General features: G+C 50.4%; 1 protein-coding gene across 1 annotated transcript in view; it reads right to left on the bottom strand.

Annotated features, from left to right (window-relative positions):
• The window catches only part of CPAMD8 (C3 and PZP like alpha-2-macroglobulin domain containing 8), a 100044-nt gene that overhangs the window by 13146 nt on the left and 68908 nt on the right, over window positions 1-17990 (bottom strand). The window contains exons 26-30 of the mRNA XM_055566499.1: window positions 17649-17825; window positions 13342-13423; window positions 5290-5446; window positions 5086-5160; window positions 1547-1712 (exon numbers count right to left, since the gene is read on the bottom strand). Coding sequence (XP_055422474.1) covers window positions 1547-1712; window positions 5086-5160; window positions 5290-5446; window positions 13342-13423; window positions 17649-17825 — 657 coding nt within the window. The remainder of the gene's footprint in view (window positions 1-1546; window positions 1713-5085; window positions 5161-5289; window positions 5447-13341; window positions 13424-17648; window positions 17826-17990) is intronic.

The raw sequence follows: 17990 nt of genomic DNA, 5'->3' as shown, positions 1-17990 counted from the left end.
TTGCTGCTGCTGCTCAGTCACTTCAGTCGCATCCGACTCTTTGAGACTCCATGGACTGCGGCCCACCAGCCTCCTCTGTCTATGGGATTCTCCAGGCAAGAACATTGGAGTGGGTTGCCATGCTCTCCTCCAGGGGATCTTCCTGACCCAGGGATTGAACCCACATCTCCTGCGTCTCTGGCACTGCAGGCAGATACTTTACCACTGAGCCCACAGAGGAAGCCCTGGCAGACATTACCAATCCATGGCTGCTTTTCTGAACCCCCAACAGACATCACTAATCAATGGCTACTCTCCTGCATCGCTGGTAGACATCCTTAATCAATGGTCTCCCTTCTGGCTGGGGCCCTGATGCAGGCCCGGGGTTATCCTCCCTTGGTGCCCAGGAAGTCACTCCCTAGTTCCAAAGATACCAAGGATTCTAAGCTCATGTGAGGTATAAAAAGCCCTCAAAACACAGAAAAATCAGCCCTCCCGGCCTCAGATCTTGAGCATTTAGTCCTAAATTGACACCATCATTCAATTGGGTGGTTTTAGAATTTTGCTTTTTAAATAATTTTTTTTTCTTCTTCTTAAGCAGAGAAGGTGATGGAAGCTTGATCCCGGTGCAGCTGCTGGGGAAGGCCAAGGGGCAGGGGGAGGGGACTGATTTTGGAGACATTCCAAGAAGTCACAGCTTGGTGACTGGGGCTCCCCAAACACAATGGGGATTCACTTTGTAGTTGAGGAGATGGACACCACCAGATGGAAGAGGCTTTCTGAGGCTCACCCAGCAACGGGGGACAGGGTGGGGTCTGGCTGCAGCCCTCCCCTGCCTCCCAGCACTCTGCCTGGGGATGGTTTCTAAGAAGCCTGGGGGATCTTCTACCAGGGATCCCTGAGCACTCTTCCCACTGGGGGCTGGGGTAGCATCCTCTGTTTCATTAGGGAAGAAAATGATGCTCAGGCTCAAGCCACCTTATCAAATGAAGTCACTAGAAGATTCAATAATGAATGAGTAATAAATGAGTAAGGGCTTCCCTGGTGGTTCAGACGATAAAGAATTAGTCTGCAATGCAGGAGACCCAGGTTTGATCCCTGGGTCAAGAAGGTCCCCTGGAGAAGAGAAAGGCAACCCACTCCAGCATTTTTGCCTGGAGAATCCCATGGACAGAGGAGCCTGGCGGGATACAGTCCATGAGGTAGCAAAGAGTCGGACACGACTGAGAGACTAACACACACCAGGACTTCCCTGGTGGCACAGTGGTAAAGAATCTGCCTCCCAGTGCCAGAGAGGAGGGTTCAATCTCTGTGTGGGGAAGACCCCTGGAGAAGGAAATGGTAAGCCACTCCAGTAGTCTTGCCGGGGAAATCCCCTGGACAGAGGAGCCTGGTGGGCGACAGCCCATGGGTTAGCAAAAGAGTCAGACACGACTTAGCAACTAAACAACAACAACAAATAAATGAGTAAACAAAACAGAGTGAGCCAAGGACACCTCCTTAGTTTCAAGCACGTGCCCATGAGCTGCTTCCTGTGTCTGCTGGGCTGGTGGGCAAGGGCACCTACCCTGGGTGATGGCCAGGCTGCGGAGTTTTCGCAGAGCGGCGGGGGCTGCAGGGCTGCGGAGCAGGGTCAGCGCGTAGGCGGTCAGGGCACTGCTGTAGGGGTCCGTAACCAGGGATGCGCTGGACTCCAGGAAGTGTCTGGCTTTGGTAATGGCACCCCTCTCCTCCTGCAGGGTGGGGTGGGAGTAGGGTGGGAAGTGGAGCCCTGGAAGGCTGCTCAGCCTTCACCATGCGGACCATCCTCCCGAAAGTCCCAGGGGCATGCCTGGGAAACCACTGGATGGCTTGCAGCCCCTCACTTTGTATACTTCTGGTGTATGATTGCCTACAGCCCCGGCTTTCAAACCCCCCCCCCATTCCCTTTCTTTTATTAATATGTTGGTGCCAACTCTTTCCAAATGAAGTCTGAGCACCACCATTCAACTCAGAGACACTCAGGAGGAAGCAGGGAGAGCCCTGGCTGCCCTGCCCCATACCACACTATCATCAGGCTGGCTTCTAAGACCTCCCAGCTCAGGATCACCTCATCCTCCAAGCCTCACCTCAATTGTCACCTCCTCCGAGAAGCCCACCAACCCTGATCATGCTCCTGCCCCACAGTGTGAGTGGCTGGAGGACAGAAACCAAGTTCATTGTCCACTGATGGCCTTAGTTCAGAGAAGCTGCCCAGTAATATAGGTTAAATGGAAAAATGAATGAGTCAAAACATTCATGAATTTAAGGACTTCCCTGGTGGTCCAGTGGCTGAGACTCCGCGTTCCCAATGCAGGGGGCCCGGGTTCGATCCCTGGTCAGGGAACTAGGGCCCATGCTGCAGCTAAGAGTCTGCATGCAGCAGTTAAAGATCCCAAAGGCTGCAAAGAGGACTGAAGATCCTGTGTGCCACAAACTAAGACCCAGTGCAGCCAAATAAATGAGTAAATACTGTTTGTTTGTTTTAAAGTAGACATTTCTTGTCTTGTGGACCTGGAGGCCAGAAGTCTGAGATCAATGTGTTGGCAAGGTCGGTTCCTTCTGAGGGCCACGAGCAGAGGATCGGCTGCAGGCCTCTCTCCTGGCCATCTTCTCCCCGTATCTCCACGGTGTCTTCCTTCTGTGAGGGTCTCTGTGCCCTAATGTCCTCCTTTTCCCAGGATGCCAGGCATATTGGATCAGTACCCACCCTAAAGTCTGTGTTTCAACACAACTACCTCTATAAAGGCCTTGTCTGCAAACACAACCACATTCTGGAGTCTTGGGGCTGGATCTGTAGCTCCCCTTCACAGATTTGTATCTTGAAGCCTTAACCCCCAGTGGTTGCGGCAGAGGGTAGTGGGGGACAGGCCAGTGCTTTGGGAGATTATTAGGTTTAGATGAGACCAAGAGAGTGGAGCTTCCCTGGTAGCTCAGCTGGTAAAGAATCTGCCTGCAGTGCAGGACACCCCGGTTCAATTCCTGGGTCAGGAAGAATACCCACTCCAGTATTCTTGCCTAGAGATTTCCATGGACTAACACACACATGCAAGAAAGTGGCGCCCCTATAATCAATTAGACTGCTTATAAGGGAGACCACAGTGGTCTCTCTCTCTCTCTCCTTCTCTCCCCTCAACCCCATCCCACCTCTCTTCATGGTCAGACACCAAGAAAAGGCCACGTGAAGACACAGAGAGAAGAGATGACTGACTCCAAGTCAAGAAGAGACCCCTCATTAACAACAGAACTGGAAAAAAAAGACTGAATCAACCAGAACACCGACCTTGGACTTTCCAGTCTCTAGAACCATCAGAAATAAATGTCTTCTCTAGGACAGAAGCAATCTAAATGTCCACTTAGAGAGGAATAGATAAAGGAGATGTGGTACATATATACAATGGAATATCACTCAGCCTTAAAAAGGAACAAAAGTGTGCCATTTGCAGACACGTGGATTTACCTAGAGACTGTCACAAAAAGCGGGGTAAGTCAGAAAGACAAAAGCAAATACTGTACGTTAACACATATATGTGGAGTCTAGAAAAATGGTGCAGATGAACCTATTTGCAAGGCAGAAACAGAGACACAGTGTAGAGAACAAATGAATGGAGACCAAGGGGGAAAAAGGGGGGATGAATTGGGAGGCTGGGATTGACATATACACACTATTATGTATAAAACAGATAACTAATGAGAACCTACTATAGAGCACAGGGAACTCTACTCAATGCTCTGGTAACCTAAATGGGAAGGAAATTCAAAAAAGAGGGGATATATGTACATGTGGGTTTCCCAGTTGGCGCTAGTGGTAAAGAACCGACCTGCCAATGCAGGAGACGTGGGTTCGATCCCTGGGTCACAAAGATCCCCTGGAGGATGGCATGGCAACCCAATCCAGTACTCTTGCCTGGAGAATCCCATGAACAGAGGAGCCTGGCGGCCTACAGTTCACGGGGTCGCGAAGAATCAGACACAACTGAAGCGACTTAGCACGCATGCATATGTGTATGTATAGCTGATTCACTTTGCTGATCAGTAGAAACTAACGCAGCACAGTAAAGCAACTACACTCCAATAAAAACTTTTTTAAAAAGAAATAAAGGTCTGTTGTTTAAGCCCCTGGTCTGTGGTATTTTGTGACAGCAGCCTGAGCTGACTTAGGGGGTTGGGGTTTCGGGCAACCCAATTCAACCTCTTAACACATGGCAAGTGAGGGGCCCTCTGGGCAGAGCATGTGGGACATGGAGGGTCTTAGGTCACAGCAAACTCTAAACACAGCAGTTACAAATCTGCATTGTGAAGCGGAAAGATCTGAGAAGTGCCAAAAATCATAATTCATCATCAGAGGTTTTAGCATTGGCACAGATGTGAGGAATGGTGGAATCCCTAGCCTGGCGGCTGAGATCTGTCTATCCTGGGAGCTCCCTCTGCAGGGAACATGCCACTCCCACTTGGGACAGCCTCACAGAAGTGACAACAACCCTGTGGAGTTCCTTGGGACATCTAAGCCCTGCTAGGTCCAGTACTAACTGTCCCCAAAGGTTCTAGACCTTTCTCCCCTGAAGCATTCATAAGTTAAACTTTTTTTTTTTTTAATTTTTTGGCTGCACTGCACAACATGTGGGATCTTAGTTCCCAACAAAGGATCAAGCCCAAGATCCTGCACTGGGAGCATGGAGTCTTTAACTACAGGACCGCCAGGGAAGTTCCATCCAGCATTTTGTATCGGGCTTCCTAAAGCCAGTCCACAGGTCACTGTCCAGGATAATGATTGAGCCTCAAATGATTCTCCAAATGGGGGCTGGGGGATATGGACAGTCCTGGGAAGGCTCAAACTCAGGGACACATGCATGCCCCTCATGACTACCGCCAGAATCTCTCATGCATCTGCTTAAGTCACAAGAAGTGGTAAGGTCACAAGAACTGTGACCATTGGAAAGCATGAAAATGTCCCATTAATGAACAGAAGGAGGACAGCAAGGAAAAAATAGAAGCTGAAAATGGCCAGAAGATGGCCAGCCTGGCTGGCAATGGGAAACTGCTTGCTCGCTCCTCCAGCCCAGCATCTCCCGGGCCCCCTGCACTTACCTCTGAGGCTGGGTCCACTTCCAAGAGCGCGGCCACCACGTAGGCTGTCAGTGGGACTGTGCCGTGGATCCCACCCTGTAAGAGGATTTGCGGGTCTCACCCCAACCAGAGGCGACAGCCTCCCAACCCCATTGGCTGCAGACAAACCCAGGGAGCAAGCAGCACAAGGCCAGGGCTCCCGGAGGAGGCTGAGAGGCTGCTGACCTGAATGTCCTTGTTCAGAATCCTGCCCACTGCCGGGAAGGAGCCGTCTGCCTGCTGCTGCTGGACAATCCAGTCCTTGGCGGCCTCCAGCTCCAGAGGGTCGATGAAGATGAAGCTGCGAGCCTGGGCGAAGGACTTTAGGACAAAGGCCGTGAGCCTGAAACAGGATGGAGTACAGGCTGAGAGAGCCACAGGCCGGGCTGTCCCAAAACAAAGTCACCTCCCCTGTGCCCCTTGAGGGACTGTGGTACACTCCCCACATCACCCAAGACTCTGCTTCCTTCTCTGTAAGACACGAGGGCCCAGTCTGCCCTGTTGTGAGCACTTGATGGAAGTGTGGGCACCCAGCAGGGCCTGATGATACAGCCTATCTTCCCTGTTAACTCCCTCCCACCTGGGAAGCACCTTTTTCTGAGCCTGTCAAGTCCCCCCCACCACCATGTGTGAAAGACCTTCCTTGTTGCTCCTCCATAACCATTTCCCAAAAGATCCCCAGTTTTGCTGAGAGATCCCAGGGAAAACCAGCAACCAGGTACCCTGGACTCTTGGGCTCCTCTGTAGCCCTAGTCAGCCACAGCCATGAGCATTCCAGTCCCCAGGTCTGCAAATGGCTTTGGAATGGGCACATGAGGTGATGCCCGGAGCAGCTGCAGCCATTTTGCTACCACAAGGAGAGCAGCCACTGTGCTGAGGAGGTCCACAGGGACCAAGGGAAAGAACCAGGGGTGCAAGTGCATTGCCAGGCTGCCAGGCTGGCCAGTCCTGGAGACTCCTCAGCTCTGCGGTGTGAACTGATGTTCAGAATTCCTTTTTCAGTCATTTCTATGTTGTTTGCAGCTGAAAACATCCCACAAACCCATTCAGTCACTCAGTTACCCAGGTCCTGAACGCAGAGTGCTCCTACTTCCTTTCTTTACAGGATGAAGTCTTACTTGTTGTCCTCTCAGTATTCATTGAGAAGTCTTCTCAACGTTCAACCCATGGGTGTCTTCTCAGAGGAAGCCTCCCAGCACTTCCAGTAGCACTTAGCACCGCCACTCTTGGATGAGCTGGCTGCTTCTAGACTCCCAGGCCCTCCCTCTGTGTCTACCCTCATCTCTGCAGCCTGTCCCTTGCTCGCCCCATCCCCCAGCCCAGCTGTTGCTAGTGCACCCTGAATGGGAGATGACGGGGCTGGAGGATGAATGAATGAAAAAAAAATGAACTCGGAAGAACCACCGGATGGAAACCAGGGAGCCAAGAGGGACAAACACCAGAACTGTCAGCAAGGGAAATGCCCCAACTCAAGATGAAAGAGTAATCCATCCTCTTCAAAATCGAGTGGTTCCCCTACTCCACGCCCATCAGGACGGCTACTGAAACACAAAAACACAACAGCAGAAGACAGCCAGTACTGGTGAGGACGCAGGGAAACTGGAGCCCTGGCGCACCGCTGGTGGGAATGGAAAATAGTACAGCCACTGCGGAAAGCAATACGGTGATCCCTAAAATAAAATGGGACATAGAATTGTCATGTTGTTGTTGTTGTCAAGTCACTATGTGATGTTTGCTTTTTTTGCAACCTCAGGGACTGCAGCCCACCAGGCTCCTCCGCTAGGCAAGAATACTGGAGTGGGTTGCCATTTTCTTCTCCAGGGAATCTTCCTGACCCAGGGATGGAACTGGTGTCTCCTGTACTGGTAAGTAGTTTCTTTACCACTGAGCCACCAGTGAAGCCCTAGAATTATCATATGATCCGGCAATTCCACTTCTGGGTATACATCCCAAAGAAATGAAAGCAGGGTCCCAAAGAGATATCTGCACACCCATGCTTCTAGCAGTATCATTCACAACAGCCTAACTGTAAAAGCAACCCAGTGTCCACTGACAGGTAAATGAACAAGAAAATGCGGTATTGAGGTAGGATGCAGATGGGCCCCTGGGCTGAGCAGATGAAGTCTGTCAAACTGGGTAAATTGGAGCTTGTTTTCTCCTGACATTTCAAGGAAAAAAGTCAGTGGTAGGAGCTGAGCCCTGCTGGAGTAAAGAGATAAGATCACATCTCTCATTCTTGAGGTCAAGAAGTCCTCCCTAGCCACACATGCATGAAACAGCTCCTGGGGGTCATAAAGGGAGGAGGCATTAACCCATAACTTCTGCTCCGTCAGGCTTCCAGAGACCCCCTCGGTGGAATCCATTGTGGTTATAAGATTCACGTGCGTATCGGGAAGGGCCCTGGGTCAGGACAGATGTGTGAAATGAAGCATGACTGGCCAGAGGAAAACAAAAACCTGGAAAAACTACCCCCATGTAAGTGACTTAAATCACTTCTCTGGCACACTTCCCATCAAGGAGGATGCCTGCATCGTTCTCTGGGTGTGTATTTCTGCTTTGGTTCTGCTCTAAATAAACTGCTTCTTTGTTTTCTTTGCACATACTGTGGCTCCAATAAACTATGCCTGCTTTACAAACTCTCTTTGTGTAATTCTTTCTCCAAAGATGAGGATTGAGATCCTCTCACCTGCCAACATCAGTATATCCATACAATAGAACATTATTCAGCCTTGAAAAGGAAAGAAATTCTGAAAAATGCTAACACATGGATGAACATTGAGGACATGATGCTGAGTGGGATAAGCCAATCACAAAGAGGCAGGTACTGTATGATTTCATTCATATGAGGCACTTAGAGTGGCCAGAATCAGAGACAGACAGTATAATGGGGCTTCCAGGGTCTGGGGGGAGGTGAGAATGGGGGGTTAGCGTTTAATAGGTATCAGTTCAGTTACTCAGTTGAGTCTGACTCTTTGCGACCCCATGGACTGCAGCACGCCAGCCTTGCCTGTCCATCACCAACTCCCGGAGCTTGCTCAAAACTCATGCCCATCAAGTCGGTGATACCATCCAACCATCTCATTCTCTGTCGTCCCCTTCTCCTCCTGCCGTCAATCTTTCCCAGCATCAGGGTCTTTTCCAGCGAGTCAGTTCTTCGCATCAGGTGGCCAAAGTATTGTAGCTTCAGCTTCAGCATTAGTCCTTCCAATGAATATTCAGGACTGATTTCCTTTAGGACGGACTTGTTGGATCTCCCTGTAGTCCAAAGGACTCTCAAGAGTCTTCTCCAACACCACAGTTCAAAAGCATCAATTCTTTGGTGCTCAGCTTTCTTTATGGTCCAACCCTCACATCCATACATGACCACTGGAAAACCATAGCTTTGACTAGACGGACCTTTGTCGGCAAAGTAATGTCTCTGTTTTTTAATGTGCAGTATAGGTTGGTCGTAGCTTTTCTTTCAAGGAGCAAGTGTCTTTTAATTTCATGGATGTAGTCACCATCTGCAATGATTTTGGAGCCCAAGAAAATAAAGTCTGTCACTGTTTCCATTGTATCCCCATCTATTTGCCATGAAGTGATGGGACTGGATACCATGATCTTAGTTTTTTGAATGTTGAGTTTTAATAGGTATAGAGTTTCAGATTTACAAGATGAAATGAGTTATGAGGATGGTGGTAATGGCTGCACAACAATATGAATCTATTTAATACCACTGAACTGCACACTTTAAATGGTTAAAATGGTCAATTTTATGTTATGTATATTTTAACACACTTAAAAAAAAAAGAAAAAGAAAATCAAGTGACTCCAAGCTCTATTTCTGCAAATTGTCAGAATCTGAAATATTAACCTTAAAATGTACCCCAAGCCTACAAATCAGCTTGTCTTGGTCACTTTCTTTCCCAGATACCCCAAATCCATCCTCTTCCTTATACTCCAGGCCCCTGTGTCAGCCTGGCACCTCATGGCTCCCACCGCCCCCACCAGCCCGACCCTGTCCCATCACATGCTCTGTACACAGCAGCCAGAGGGACATTTCAAACACTGCAGGATCCAGATGGAACTTAAGTTGCCTCTGCACTGGAAATTGTGAAATTCCTGCATCTCACGTTCTGCTACACTCTTCTCTTTATGTTTCCATCTTAAATCACCAACAGGGATAAACAAACTGTGGTACCTTCTCACAACTGAATATTATTCAGTAATAAAAAGAAATGAGCTATCAAGCCAGGATAAGACATGGAGAAAATTTAAGTGCATATTCCTAAGTGAAAGAAGCAATCTGAAAAGGGCTGCATGCTCTATGATTCCAACTCTGTGACATTCTGGAAAAGGCAAAACTACAGAACTAGAAAAAGGACCAGTGGTGGCCAGGGGCTGGGGGTAGGGAGGGATGACTATGCAGAGCCCGTGGGGTTTTTAGGGCAGAAATTATTCTGTATGATACCTTAATGGTGGGTAGGTGACAGTGTACATTTGTCCAAGCCCATAAACTATGCGACACAAAGGGTGAGCCCTAATGTAAACAACAGACCTCAGTTAACAATGATGTAGCAATACTGGCCCATCAATTATAACAAATGTACGTCATTAATGCAAGATGTTAATACTGGGGGAAACTCCATCTAGGGAAGATGGAAAGTATGGGAACTCATTCTATCTGCTAAAAGTTTTCTATGAATCTAGAACTGTCCTAACAAATTAAGTTTATTCATTCAATATGCACATAGCCCAGCATGACTCAGGTTACAGCCATGCTTTGCACCAAGCCCTCTTGCTCCCTCTGGAATAAAACCCAAACTCCTCTCCTGCTCAGTCTGGCCCTGGCACCCTCTCCTCCCTTGTGGCAGGCCACTTTCCTCCTGGCCTGTGCTGCCAGCCACACTGGTCCCCTTCTCTGGCTCAAACTTGTCAGGGCTGCCTCAGGGCCTTTGCACAGGCTGTTCACACTGCCTGGAATCCTCTCCCCTTGGATTTTCATACAGCTGTCCCTCATCTCCTTTGGAAAACCTTTCCTGACCACCCCATACAATTGTGTACCTCATCATACCCTATCCCCTCAACAAGTTTTATTTGCTTTATAGATATGAGAAATTATATACTTGATGTAGTAGCTTTAAAATATATCCACAAATGCCTTGCTTCTTCTCCTTTCAAGCAGTGGAACAGTGTAGGCTGTACCTAGTGACTGGATTCTAAAGACTAGAATGTGGTGGGAGTGACAGTATGATTCAGGAAATCAGCTGATAAAAGGCATATGGCACTCTCCTTACTTTCTCACTTTGATTTTTATTCCAGGGGAAGTCAGCTGCCAGCTGTAAGGACATGCAAGCAGCCCTATGGAATGGTCTTCAGTGAGAAACTCAGGCCCCCTGTCCACAACCGTGGGAGAGGACCAACTTGGAAACAAATGCTCCAGCCCTAGTCAAGCCTTTCGATAATGACAGCCCCAGCCAATACCATGACTGCAGCCTTGGGAGGGATCACAAGCCAGCAGTGCTAGCTAATCCACGTCTGAATCCCTGACCCACAAAACTGAGACAATAAATATTTGTTGTTTTAAATGGCTATGTTTTGGAGGTAACTTGTTACACAGCAGTAGCTAACTATTATATCTCATGAAGGGTCTCTCTTTCTCTCCTGGAGGCAGGGACCATGCCTTTCTTGTTCCCTTGGAACTAGAACAATAGCCTGGCAAATATTAAACACTTGAATGAACAAACGAAAAAATGAATGAATGTACATTGGATGCACAGACCCTGAGTTTAAAGGAAGTTGGACTGGATCCTGGACTTCCCACCCAAGTATTTAGGCGGTGCTGGTTTAGTTGCTAAGGTCGTGTCCAACTCTTGTGACCCCATGGACTGTAGCCTGCCTGGCTCCTCTATCCATGAGATTCTCCAGGCAAGAATACTGGAGTGGGTTGCTATTTCCTTCTCCAGAGGATCTTCCCAACCCAGGAATCAAACCCAGGTCTCCTGAACTGCAAGCAGATTCTTTACTGACTGAGCTATGAGGGAAGCCCTAAGTATTTAGGGAGTGGTGTTAACAAGGCATCCATCCCAGTGGGTACCTGGCACTGTAATGAGCATGCCTACACCCTTATCCCACTGCCTCTTAGATCCTGGTCTTGGGAGGGATGTGTGGTGAGGAAACAGATTCAGAAAAGTTGAGCAGCTGGTCTAAGGTCACACAGTTCACACAAGACTGAGACTGGGTTTGCTCAGCTCCAGGGGGGATGTCCCGTGGATTGCTGTTGCCAATGTCCTGTGCATCCTGCAACTTTGATCTGTGAGGAGGTTTTACAAGGTCAAGGAGGAGAGGCACACTGCTAGGTGTCACGTTTCCATGACCACATCAGAATTCATCTTCTCTTGTTCAGTGTGTGTGTGAACTGTGGGAAGGCGTTCACAGCTCACAGCTCACTATTTCTGACTGGTGGAGGCCTCTTGGAACTGTCAGGACTTGGCCAGCTTTCAGAGAGTGACTCAATGACTTCAGCCAGCCCCGAGAGTGGGTGAGGGCCTCTGCTTGCTAGAGCATGACTGTGGCCTTGCCTCAAGCGCTGTCAGCAAGGCAGGGTCCTGGGACAGAAATGGGATAGACTTCTCGGGACTGGGGAGCTGAGCAGGTCACCAAGGCTGGGCCCCTCTGGAGCCAAGTGAGTGACTCTGCACTGCAGTGCGGGCTCAGCCAGCTGTGCCCCTGTGCCCCTGGCCCTGGGCTGCTGCTGTGCAGTGGACACTGTTGATTTGAGGACCAGACACTTTCATGTCCACAGGTGCTGCAGATGCCACCCAGGTGTGGCACTGAGAAGGAGGGCCCACTAGAAACAGGAAGTTGGGGGCACCCTACTTCCTCAGTAAGCCCCGAAGTGGATGAGGCAAATCCCTGATGATGCCAAGAACTCCTAGGGAATAAGACATAGGTGTACGCAGGTCCTCCCTGCCCTGGCTGACCCTGAAAGCCAGAGGAAGCCACTCACAAGGGAAATCTGACCCCAGAATGCTCCTCCTGAACTCTCCAACCCAGCCTCAAGGCAGTGGTCTGGCCTCTTCCAGTCCATCCCCTCCTGCTCAGGGTCACCCCATTCCTGGGTCCAGTGGCCTCTGAGGAGGCTCAGAGAACCCAGGACTCATCCACAAGGGGCCAGAGAGCAAGGGTTCAGTTCCTGGGAACCGAGGCAACAACAACAGCAGGAGTAACAGTAACAGCCACTGCTTCCAGCTCCACCACACGCAGGCCAGGCAGAACTCCCCATCCAAACCAAACCTCTAACCCCCAGGGGCTAGGACCATGGCTGCCTCCATATTCCACACAGACTCTTCAGCACCCTGAAGTGAAAGTGAAGTGACAGTCTCTCAGCTGTGTCCAACTCTTTGTGACCCCACGGACTATAGAGTCCATGGAATTCTCCAGGCCAGAATACTGGAGCAGGTAGCCGTTCCCTTCTGCAGGGGATCTTCTCAACCCAGGGATCGAACCCAGGCAGATTCTTTACCAGCTGAGCCACAAGGGAAGCCCATCACCCTAGGGACTGAGAAGTCGAATATTTCCTGCCATATCGGTAAACAAGGATGCCACAGTCATCAGCCACTGCAGCCCTCCCAGTGTGGGCTGGTGAGCCCTCGGGAACTCAGGAAGGAGAAGAACAGCGGCCATCTAGCAGCCATCAGACTGTAGCCACTCCCTACGGTGAGCCCCGAGGAACGAAAGCTCAGGATGTGGGAACACAGGATGCTGGCGCTGGCCCCAGGTAGCTGAGGTGCATGTGAAAGAAACTGTCTCAGTGAGCCCAGATTCCTGTATCTTCCCATACACAGAAAAGCACTAAATCCCTTAACTTGGGTTATTTGGTTTTCTTTAATTAGTAATAGTCTTTTGATGTTCAGACACCTGCCCTTTGTTACAAAACTTCTATATAACCCGGCTCCTCCCCTTGCCTCCATGGAGCAGTTCTCTCCCGGGCCTGAAGTCCTAAAAGTTTCTGCCAAATAAAACATAACTCTCAACCTTTAGGTTGCATGTACTTTGTCAGTCGACAGGATCAAGCCCCAGGGGTCCTGGCTATGCTGTGCTGGATGTGAGGCTGTGGCTTCACGTGGAGGAACCTCAGTAGCCGTGCCTGGGTCCAGTGGCCTCTGAGGAGGCTCAGAGAACCGAGGACTCATCCACAAGGAGCCAGAGAGCAGGAGTTCAGTTCCTGGGCACCGAGGCAACAACAACAGGACTCACCACATACTCCCCGACTCGTCCCGCTCTCCAAAAGCACTATAGGAGCCATCCTGGTGCTTGTAGGTCAACTGTCTCTGGTAGCCTGTGGGGCAAGAGGGGACAGCACCCTGGTGAATGGCTGGCTGGCCAACATTCTACCCCGGGACCCCCAAACTAATACTACACCCACATGGGGGGGGTCCCTGAAACTGCCCCATGTCCACCTCTGAGGTCCTTGAAACTGTCTCACAACACAGCTGGGGTCCTTGAAACTATCCCACATACACAGCTAGAGAGATTGAAACCTCTACTTTATTCCTCTTTTGTTTCTTGATATCACCCCTTTATGACTCCTGGTAACACACTGGCCTTCAGCCATGCCTGGTGGGGTGGGATGGTGAAATGCATTATCTCCAGGCAGGGCCCTTTGCCACATACCGTCACCCACCCCAGGGCCTGAAGAGGTTGTTGCTCTATCCCCTGGAGCCAGAGCTTGGTTTGCTCAGATCAGCAGGGGATTGAGGAGGACAAGAAGGTAGAAAGTCAGCGGGGCTGGGGCCTCCAAAAGAGGGCCAGGCAGTTGGTCTTATTGTGAGGGCAGCAGGGGGCATGAGAGGAGGGGGTGAGGGGGCAGAGGCAGTGGGTGGATTGCCGGGTCTGGAGAGGAAGCAGACACTGGGGAGGTGGGGACAGTCTAGGCGACCATGACCACGGGCTTGGACTGGGGGTGGCGATGGGCAGGGAGGGGTTCTGCAATATAGTCAGAGCTACCTTAACTGAACAAGATGTGAAGGAAAAAAGGAAGAATGCAGAGGCCGCTAAATGCAGCGGCCTGATCAGCAGGACGCACCGATCTATGTCCATGGAGCCCGGGGAAGAGGGAGCAGGAGCTCACACGGGGGTGGATAGTATCCCCCCAATCACGTCCACCTGGAACCTCAAAATGTGACCTTATGGGGAATGAGGGTCTGTACAGATGGAATTACATTTCTGAATCAGGCTGGGCCCTAAACCCAATGACTGGTGTCCTTAGAGAAGAGAGGGAAACGACAGACTCGGAAGGGCTTGTGACGATGGAGGCGGTGATGTGTGAGCAGGCGTCACCAGAATCCCGCCAGAACAGAGTCCTGGGACAGTCGCTCCCCCAGAGCCTCCTGACAGAGTCAACATTGTTGACACCTCGATTTTAGTCCTCCAGCCTCCTGAGTCATGAGGGAACTGAGATGCGGAATATTTCCTGCCTTATCAGTAACAAGGATGCCACGGTCACCAGCCACTGCAGCCCTCTAATATGAGCTGGTGAGCCCTGGGGGCACTCAGGAAGGAGAACACTTGCCATCTAGATCGAGTCTACCGTCAGACTGCCACCGCTCCCTGCAGTGAGCCCCAAGGGAGCTCGGGATGTGCAAAACGGGATACTGGCCCCAAAGAGTGGAGGCGCACGTCAAAGGAATGATTTCCGTGAGCCCAAACTCTTGCATCGTCCCATGCAGAAAAAAGCGCTAAATTCCTTAACTTAGAATATCTGGTTTACTTTACCAATAATCTTTTGATGTTCAGACTAGCCGCCCTTTGTTGTAAAACTTCTATGTAACCTGGCGCCTCCCCTCTAGGAGCCGCTCTCTCAGGATTACTGGAGATGCTGTTTCCTGGGCCTGAAGTCCTAAAAATTCCCACCAAGTAAAACATAACTCTCAACTTTAAGGCTGTGAATACTTTTCAAGTGGACAGAATAAAGTCCTGTGGATCTACCCAACTCAGTTTGCGGTACTTTGTTACGGCAGCCCAAGGGAACTAACACCAGAGATTTGGAGGAAAACCAGGGGGTGGGGGTCGATTTGGGGCTTGTTGAGTCTGAAAGCTGTTGGGCACCAGATCTGGCTGTCTGGGTAGAGGGGAGGTCCAGGCTGCCACTCACCCCGATAGGTCATCACGCTCTGGATGGCACTCAAGGACCTGAGTCCGGATGGGTTCACTGAGGTGTGCCTGGCCTTGGGAGGCCAGGGCTCACCCACATCCTAGACTTTCACAACCCGCCCAACTTGAGCCCTGCCCCTCCCCCTCCACCATGGATCAAGCAGACTTAAGGTTCCGGGTAGTCTGTAGTCAGCCTTCACAAAGCCAGACCTTCAGCCCATGGCAACCTCTGACTTCTCTTTCCATCTGAGAGTTGCACGTTTATTTTATTTTTTTGGCTGTGCCCCATACAGCATGTGGGATCTTAGTTCCCCAACCAGGAACTGAACCCATGCCCCTGCAGTGGAAGTGCACAGCTTTAACTACTGGACCAACAGGGAAGTCCCTCAGAGAGCTATACATTTTTCATTGTAAGTTTTTCCTTTCTCATCCATGAGGACAGATGGTTCTAGATCATCAGGACTGCCTTTGGAACATAATAACGGGAAACCACCACAGGCCAGGAGACAGGGACTCCAGATTTGTCTTAGGAATTGAGATTTTCACATGCCTCTGTTTCCCCATCTCACAGGGGCCAGCATCATCTGAGCCAGGCATTCTTGAATCCTTTTCGGTAAATTTCCGTGATCGTGACGGTGGTTTCTCGTCTCTCTCTGGCTTGGGTCTAGTGCCCTGCCTGCCCCTTGTGCCCCAGTCCAGAAGAGCCTGGGGTCTGAGAAGCCCCCACAACTGGCCCCTGTGAGGTCTTGGGCGCCTCTTCACTCCCAGGAAGGAATGATGCTAAAGCTGAAACTCCAGTACTTTGGCCACCTCATGCGAAGAGTTGACTCATTGGAAAAGACTCTGATGCTGGGAGGGATTGTGGGCAAGAGGAGAAGGGGACGACAGAGGATGAGATGGCTGGATGGCATCACTGACTCGATGGACATGAGTCTCAGTGAACTCTGGGAGTTGGTGATGGACAGGGAGGCCTGGCGTGCTGCGATTCATGGGGTCGCAAAGAGTCGGACACGACTGAGCGACTGATCTGATCTGATCTGATCTGATCACTCCCAGGAGGCTCACTTTGCTCATCTGGGAAACGAGGACCATTAGCACAGGGGCTGCAAGGAGGGAAACTCAGGGCAGCGTGAATGGAGCTGCACATGCCTGGCACGAGGCAGATGCCAGCTTCAGAGCTAGGTTCAGCCTCCTCCATGCTTTCCTTTCACGTTGGCTCCAGTGTAAGGCTAGAAGCAGAGCCCAGGAGGCCCCAGAATTTTGGTATCAACTGACTAACTCCCTTGTTATCTGGGAAGGAGCAGGTCCTACCCAGGGACACAGAATGGGAATCTCTGACAGAGCTGGGACCCTATCTCCAGCCTCCCCTCTTCCCCTCCCTGCGAGGCTCAGACGTGCAGAGGGTAATTCAGGGCCCACCGAGGCCCTGTACCCCACCCCCAAACAGGACTGTGCCTTGCCCTAAGGACTTGATTCATGGCAATGGAAGATGTCCAGTGCTGTGTTATTTATCTATGAAGATGCTCACTGTTGTGTTATTTATCTGTGAAGATGCCCAGTGCTGTGTTATTCATTTCTAAAGAAGTTCAATGGGGCTTTATTTCTGAAGTTCAGTACTGGTGGTTTACTTCTGAAGATGTTCAATGCTGCATTATTTAGGGGGAAAAAACTGGAAATTAAATAAATAAATAAATAAAACTGGAAGCAAGAGGAGAGTTCAGTACGTTGTGTTCCATTGATGCATGTGACAAAAAAGCAATGTAGCCTCCCAAAGTGATTACAAACTGAACCCATCCTAAGACCCAACGGTTTCACCCCACAGAAATCTGGATGAGTTTTCACCAAGTATGCAAAGAGGACAATTACCGACAATACTGTTCTAAAAGCCCTGAATTGCAAATTGCTCCAAAGCCCATCTGCAGACACGCCCACTGCTGTCTCCACACAGTAATGGAGATGAATGGACAACTGCTGCCCAAAGCCCAGTGGATGAATCTTACGCACACAGGACAGGGTGAGGGGAGGCATGCCACAGGATGCTGTGTTATGAGACAGCAAGAATGGCAAAGCTAACCTGTGCTCCTGGAGGGTAGAGGGGTCAACACAGAGCCAGCATGATGGGAAGCTTATAGGGATTTATTTTCTTTCCCCAAATGTTTTTATAATGCTATTATATTGCTCTGGTTGTTCAGAAAAATTTACATTTTTAGAAGATGCTGTTCCTCTCCCCATGGCTGATTACCAGCAATCAGATCGGTTTCCTAACAGGTGCAGAGGCCAGGCTCCGACTGACAGGGGCCAGATCAGGCCACCCAGATCGGCCTCTTTCAACGCCTTTGCCTTCTTCCCCATCCTCTGCACGTGGCATGTGGGCTGCGCCCAGTGCGGCCGAGGCTACTGCACCCCAGTACCTTGCACCAGGTGGTCGGTGGTCTCCCTCTCCACCTCAGGGCTGAGCTGCCGGGTTTTCTGGAGATACTTCAAGACAAAGACATTAGGTGCAAAATGAATCATATTCTGCTCTCCGCAGCCAAAGGGAAGCCGGAGGAGGTTGCTGAGATGGTTCAGAGTTGGCCCCATGACGTCTCCTGGTGGGAAGGAAGAATGGGCTGAGGACTGGCCTCATTCAATGCCCTGGCATTGTTCTAGGGACAACTTTCCTCAGAGGGAGCCCACCCATGGCCCAACGCCAGCCTCCCATTATCTGACTGCCAGTGCTGCCCTTGGAGACTGGGAGGCATCCTTGCCCATCC

This window comes from Bubalus kerabau, chromosome 1, assembly GCF_029407905.1.
Source record: "Bubalus kerabau isolate K-KA32 ecotype Philippines breed swamp buffalo chromosome 1, PCC_UOA_SB_1v2, whole genome shotgun sequence".
Classification (NCBI taxonomy): domain Eukaryota; kingdom Metazoa; phylum Chordata; class Mammalia; order Artiodactyla; family Bovidae; genus Bubalus; species Bubalus kerabau.
This window is presented reverse-complemented; position numbering and strand designations above follow the sequence as displayed.